The 7,325-nt window shown below is 33.6% G+C and overlaps 1 protein-coding gene across 1 annotated transcript in view; it reads left to right on the top strand.

Moving 5' to 3' along the window:
- Positions 1-418: 418 nt before the first annotated feature.
- LOC140050387 (F-BAR and double SH3 domains protein 2-like) overlaps positions 419-7,325 on the top strand; it is a 29,917-nt gene continuing 23,010 nt past the window's right edge. The window contains exons 1-3 of the mRNA XM_072095552.1: positions 419-738; positions 1,058-1,155; positions 5,572-5,617. Coding sequence (XP_071951653.1) covers positions 718-738; positions 1,058-1,155; positions 5,572-5,617 — 165 coding nt within the window. The 5' untranslated portion in view covers positions 419-717. The remainder of the gene's footprint in view (positions 739-1,057; positions 1,156-5,571; positions 5,618-7,325) is intronic.

Raw genomic sequence — 7,325 nt, 5'->3', positions numbered from 1 at the left:
GTTTATATCACTGTGCTCCACTGGTGCCAAATCGTGTCCACTTGAGTACAGTGTATTAACATACGAAAAGACTTAAGTGACTTCAAATTAGGCCCACAACACAGTGTATTAACATACGAAAAGATATTGAAACTAATAAATGACTTTATTTATTTCTATTTTATATCACTGTGCTCCACTGGCGCCAAATTGGATCCACTTGAGCACAGTGTATTAACTTACGAAACGATATTAAAAGTAGTGACTTATTTCCTTTTTATACACTGTGCTACCCTGGAAGCTAAAGTTAATAAAGGCATAAATGGCGCTCCGTAGAGAAGTAGAGAATGCTCCAGTCGCCAGAATGACGCTCTGAATATACCTCCCCCTGGTATGATTAGTATTAATTATTTTTAATTTTTGTTTTCTATCATTTCATATAAGTATTCCAAGCAGAATTGATGTTACATAAGATAAATTTCAGTAATCATTTAGTGAAATTAAGCATTACAGTATTAGATTATTAGTTGCAGCGTAAAAATACTGGAAGGGAGGTGGATCAGTTAATGGACTTCTCATAACAAACTGGGCCGGGAGGTACGTTTCCGATCAAGAGAAGTCTAATCGAGTTTGTACGCCGCGAGCTGATACAGTTTCAGAAGTTCTTGCTTGCTTGGCGGTAACTTGGATATAACGCTCTTGGCTTACTTTTTTTCATTTGGACCCGATTGTATTACTATGCAGCCACCACCGAGAAAGGTAATCAAATAAATATGTACAGTTATAGGCTAGCCGGATAGACCTACTCTAGTAGTAGTATTTTAGGCCTAGCTAGAGCCTGGCATGCTGCTGTTGCGCTGGGTAGGTTTAGGCCCAAGTTGCTCTGCTAATATAGCCTAGTAATTAGAATTAGGCCTAGCTAGTAGTAGGCCAGCAGACAGCCTAAGGCAGGGACTAGACCAGCTTTAGGTTATGCATAACAAAAAATGATAAACATACCAATAATTTAATTTTAGCTATACTAAGATTACTAGGCCTATTGTAAATCAAGATTTTATTTGTTTATATCTTTTTTTAGGTGAAAATAACTCAAGTGCTTCGCAATGTTCAGAATGAACAGTTGTCAAGAATCCATGCTAAACACCAGTCTGACCTGGACATTCTCGATGACATCAGGTGAATATCGTGGAGGTGCTCTAATAAAGGCCCAACAAAAATTGTTACATGTTGCACAAGCACAGCACACAATCAATGGTCAAACATGACCCTAACCTTGATAATAAGGCCTATTTAATCCTATATCCCTTTCACTTCGCCTAGCAAAACTCTGGAGTTCACAAACACAAACCCACCACCTGCGTCTTTGTATGGCATTTACTTCCAGGTGTCTGTGCAAACTCTGGAGTTTTCCAAGGCAATGTGAAAGAAAGGGGTATCATAATAGCCTAAAGCTAGCTCCAGAATGTTTACACAGTGTGTACACATTTTCTGAAAGTATTTTTGCTTTTGTTATCAGTACTTTTGGGAAAGGTATACCATGACGTATCCCCAAAATTAACAGATAATTATACATGGTTGCAATATTTTTTTTCTAATTTATTGTTTTAAGTTAATCTAATTAATTGGACCATGGAGGAAAAAATGATTGGACCCAACCAGATGTGTTAGTGTTACAGTAATTTTGTTACACACTAGACCATTATGAGGATTACAGCTGCTTCAACCACTAATCCTATCATAAATAGAATTACTGTACCATACCACCATAGCTTTTATGAATTTCAGTGTTCATATTACATACAGTATTTTCGTATGTAAAACATGTAACTGTACAAATGTAAAATGTCTACATTTTAAGTTTCCTTTTAAACTGTGATTCATGATCTAGATGACCAATAATTTTGGCACCTGTTATTTCTCACCAGTCACTGTGGATTTTGCTGTCGTTTTACTCATATTTTGACTAGACAACACTCATAGTAATGTGCACATTTGTGGGTTCAGTAATATACCATAGGTTAGAAAATGAAACACGAGAGTACCTCTGACATTAATTGATATTTGTCAATTCTATTACTGTCAGGTAGATTATCATTAACTTTATTGATAAATTAATCTGAAAAATATTTAATATTAGGCCTAAGTACTTTACTAAATTTAAGTTCACTGTATATTAGTACTACTATCTAAATAAAATAATTTAATATAATTAATATACAATACTGTAATGGATTCTACAGCAATTTACCGAAAAACAACAATTCAGCCATGCTATAGTGTGTTGTGTATAATGCATGGTATTGTAGTGTAAATATAACAATAAATTCTTTTCAGGCGGATTTAGTGGTCTACCACACATATTATTGTTCAACTAATTTTTTTCCATTGAAATGAGTAATGATGTATGACGTGTAAAAGTGTACACAATTTCAGGATTCAGTGAACAGGCCTACTAATGAATACTCAATTTTTTTGTTCTTTTTGGAAATTTACTAATAACATTTTATTATGTTTCAATGAATCATTACCATACTGTATGACCAAGTATCCATGCACAACAAGTTTAATTCAACTTCCTAATTTTAGGCCAATTTAGACTTAACACCCAAAAATATCTTATTTTTTTGCTTCTGGTTCTTTGGAAATTTACGTGTTGGTATAAATGAATTAACAAGCGTAAATAAATACTGTTAAAAACTTCTAATTAATAATTCTAACTTCTTCTTAATAATTCAATTAGTTTAAAGTACCAGAAAAATAATCAATAAAGTACAGTAAATTACAAGCTTTCAAGTACAGTATAGAACTGAAATGCAACCACCCCGGATGGAACTGAAGTCAATTACATAATTAAATTGACGGTGGATGATATGTTTCCTTCCGGATCTAAAATGTCTTTAGTGCTTCAGGCCAAGTCATTGTCATCACTTTCTATTGTATCATAGATGTTTGTAGGTCAAACAATTATCTCAAGGCCATTATGTGTGTGCCTTCATCTTGTTATGTATCATTTGAAAGCTGAACATTTTAAAATTGGTTTCTGCCCGACACCATATCTTTCCATAATTTAAAGTTTAAAACACTTGTTACAGTACTTCTTTCTAATTGTACAGATACTGTACATTATATATTGTTGCCATGTACATACATCAAGTGCATTATTCCATGTGTAGGCCTACAATGTCACTGTTTTTAAGCTCTGTCTACACTATCAAACTAGTTTGACAACTGTATATGGGCACATCACATTTTTTTGTCAAATAAAGTTTGATAGTGTAGACAGAGCTTTAGACTAGTTGAAGATAGTCTTGTTATTCTTTCCTAAATGTATATATTAAGTATGTCATCAATTGTAACACATTACAGTATATACATGTGTATGGTTTTGATAGGCCTAATGGTTGAACACACTTTTCTTTCTTGTGTATTGTCTGTTTGCTGTACATTTTACACACAATTCCATTATAATGGTTTTGAGAACATATTTAAGGCCTAATGGTTGAACACACTTTTCTTTCTTGTGTATTGTCTGTTTGCTGTACATTTTACACACAATTCCATTATAATGGTTTTGAGAAAATACTGGTTGAAGACAGTCTTGTTAATCTGTCTTGTATCTATTGTCAGGTACAGTACAGTACATCAAGTGTATTCCATTATAATGGTTTTGAGAAAATACTGGTTGAAGACAGTCTTGTTAATCTGTCTTGTATCTATTGTCAGGTACAGTACATCAAGTGTATTCCATTATAATGGTTTTGAGAAAATACTGGTTGAAGACAGTCTTGTTAATCTGAATGGTTTTGAGAAAATACTGGTTGAAGACAGTCTTGTAAATCTGTCTTATATCTATTGTCAGGTACAGTACATCAAGTGTATTCCATTATAATGGTTTTGAGAACATACTGGTTGAAGACAGTCTTGTTAATCTGTCTTGTATCTATTGTCAGGTACAGTACATCAAGTGTATTCCATTATAATGGTTTTGAGAAAATACTGGTTGAAGACAGTCTTGTAAATCTGTCTTGTATCTATTGTCAGGTACAGTACATCAAGTGTATTCCATTATAATGGTTTTGAGAAAATACTGGTTGAAGACAGTCTTGTTAATCTGTCTTGTATCTATTGTCAGGTACAGTACATCAAGTGTATTCCAGTATAATGGTTTTGAGAAAATACTGGTTGAAGACAGTCTTGTTAATCTGTCTTGTATCTATTGTCAGGTACAGTACATCAAGTGTATTCCATGTGTATACTGGTTTTAAATGCATCAGATTGAAAAGATGCACATGTTAGAATTGAAGAATTAAAACACTGACTACAATGGCCTAGTTAGGAAGGTTCAATAATATCAGTTCACAAGACAATAGAATTAAATATCAAAACACAATACTGTACAAACTGTTGGCACATTTAAAGTTCAATCAATAGCTGTGCCAGTGTGAACCATTGTTAAGTTCAATCAATACTGTAGACCTGCTGTGCCAGTGTGAACCATTGTTAAGTACTGTAATCATGATTCTGTCTGTGTCTGAACATAGATTATCTGGATTCCCTGTGACAATAGCAGGCTTTTGCTGCAATACAAGACGGTAGACGAAAAAATAAATCAAACAAATACCATGATGATAAACGCAATTGGTACACTATGCTTCTGCGGATCTTTTGTAAAAAAAACCTTTAAACAAAATTGAAAAGCTAATACAGTATGTAACTTCAAACCATTGGATTGGAAGTACAGTATACTGTACCCACACAACCCTTAAAACTGTACAGTACTTGGATTAGTACAATAGGAAAGCTTTCATTGTCATATTTTAATTGTTGATGTACAGTATATTAAATGGACTTGAATACAGGTCAATCAGGTCGATCTGTTGGTCAAGAATCACCTGACTAAACGTTACAGGTCAAAGTACAAAGTAAACCAGATTTTGTAAATAAGCCAAAAATATGTAAATAAGTAGACTGTCCATGGTCAAAATAAAATAAATTAATTTATGAAACGTATAATAATGGGAAGTCTGATTGAAAGTACAGATAAATAAATGTTTTATTTTTTGATACAAAATATTTATGAACTTTGCTTATTTAACAAGCATGTCTTTGACAGGAGAGGAGTGTCAGATAAACTCTACTTTATGTCAATAATGTGTTTGTTCAATCTCTGTGAATTGAAAGATTACAGACATTCAATCAGATAATGCACTGTACAGTAGTGATCTATAGGCCCTAAGTTACACTTATAGCTATTCCTTATGGACACCCCTACCTAAGACATAAAAGGGACACTTTCCAATGACATGACCAAGGGAAATATTAGTTTTACCACTATAGAAATAGAAATAACACTTATTCAAGGGACAGCACTTGGGAAAACCTTGTTAGATCTTAAAGATGTCCTCAATATAATTTTTATTCATTTATTTTATAACAAACCACAATCTCTTTTTATCAATTCTACTAAGATCAATAATAAAAGTCATTCTAAAAATCTGACTTCTCCCGAAAACTCCAAACATTGTGTGGTTGTAAGAGATTTTTCCAAGCAACTGTGTTGGTGTGTTATTGTTTGCTTTTGTTTAATTTCAGAGAGTTTGCTAAACAGCGGTCAATTATTGAAAGGGTTTGTGCTCAGGTATGTATGTCAGTAGTGTTTAAAGATGTATTGTCCCTTGAAACACAAAAAAATGAAGGTCAAAATATTCTAAATTTAAAGTGGCCATATCAAAGTAATATTAAAGTTATTCACTTTGAGTCGAAAATTTGAGCCAAAAACAACAAGTTTACGTAATTAACAGGTAAATTAGTTTGATTACATTTCATCTGGAAAATCGTCACGAGCGAAAGTAAACAAAGATTTCAAACCATGAGTACGCATTATGCATATGCTAAATTAGAATTGTTTACAACTCGTCACGGTTAAGAAGGTATTTTCAAACAGATCATGAGGAAGTTTTATGATTATGCGTACAGAGTAACCAAACAAGCGCGTTTCATTATGGGATATGTTTTGATTGAAAACTTTGACTGGAAGTCAAAGTTATTTTTTTAACAAAAAAACGTCTGTATTTCAGTAAAAATTTTTTTTTTTCGAAAAATTTTTGGTGATAGTTAATAACTATTATGATGCTTCAAAATGACCCACCTTTTTTCGAAATCTTTTATTTTTTATTTTTTTGGAATTAGTCAAAGGGACAATACATCTTTAAGTAAAATTCATAATAATTATGTGGATTCTCAAAAACAAACATTTCTGAGAAAAATTGACAATTTGTCCAGCTCAAAAGTTTGCTGGCTTTTTAATGACTGTATTAAATTATTATAAAAAGTTCCTAAAGTATTATTAAAGAAAAATGATACTCTACAAAGTACGTCTGTGAGAATACTTTTGAAAAAAAAATCAATTCCTATCCAGTTTGTCCATGTTTTGTGCAATCACTATTTGCAATGGGTGTGATTATATATTAAGTGTTCTACAGTACAGAGGTGTTTGTATGTTCACCACTAAAGGGGGTGTGTTATCAGTAAATCACTAAGGGGGTGTGTTATCAGTAAATCACTAAGGGGGTGTGTTATCAGTAAATCACTAAGGGGGTGTGTTATCAGTAAATCACTAAGGGGGTGTGTTATCAGTAAATCACTAAGGGGGTGTGTTATCAGTAAATCACTAAGGGGGTGTGTTATCAGTAAATCACTAAGGGGGTGTGTTATCAGTAAATCACTAAGGGGGTGTGTTATCAGTAAATCACTAAGGGGGTGTGTTATCAGTAAATCACTAAGGGGGTGTGTTATCAGTAAATCACTAAGGGGGTGTGTTATCAGTAAATCACTAAGGGGGTGTGTTATCAGTAAATCACTAAGGGGGTGTGTTATCAGTAAATCACTAAGGGGGTGTGTTATCAGTAAATCACTAAGGGGGTGTGTTATCAGTAAATCACTAAGGGGGTGTGTTATCAGTAAATCACTAAGGGGGTGTGTTATCAGTAAATCACTAAGGGGGTGTGTTATCAGTAAATCACTAAGGGGGTGTGTTATCAGTAAATCACTAAGGGGGTGTGTTATCAGTAAATCACTAAGGGGGTGTGTTATCAGTAAATCACTAAGGGGGTGTGTTATCAGTAAACCACTAAGGGGGTGTGTTATCAGTAAACCACTAAGGGGGTGTGTTATCAGTAAATCACTAAAGGGGGTGTGTTATCAGTAAATCACTAAGGGGGTGTGTTATCAGTAAATCACTAAGGGGGTGTGTTATCAGTAAATCACTAAGGGGGTGTGTTATCAGTAAATCACTAAGGGGGTGTGTTATCAGTAAATCACTAAGGGGGTGTGTTATCAGTAAATCA

This window comes from Antedon mediterranea, chromosome 5, assembly GCF_964355755.1.
Source record: "Antedon mediterranea chromosome 5, ecAntMedi1.1, whole genome shotgun sequence".
NCBI lineage: Eukaryota > Metazoa > Echinodermata > Crinoidea > Comatulida > Antedonidae > Antedon > Antedon mediterranea.
Note: the sequence above shows the minus strand (reverse complement) of the source record. Positions and strands in the feature narration are given on the sequence as shown.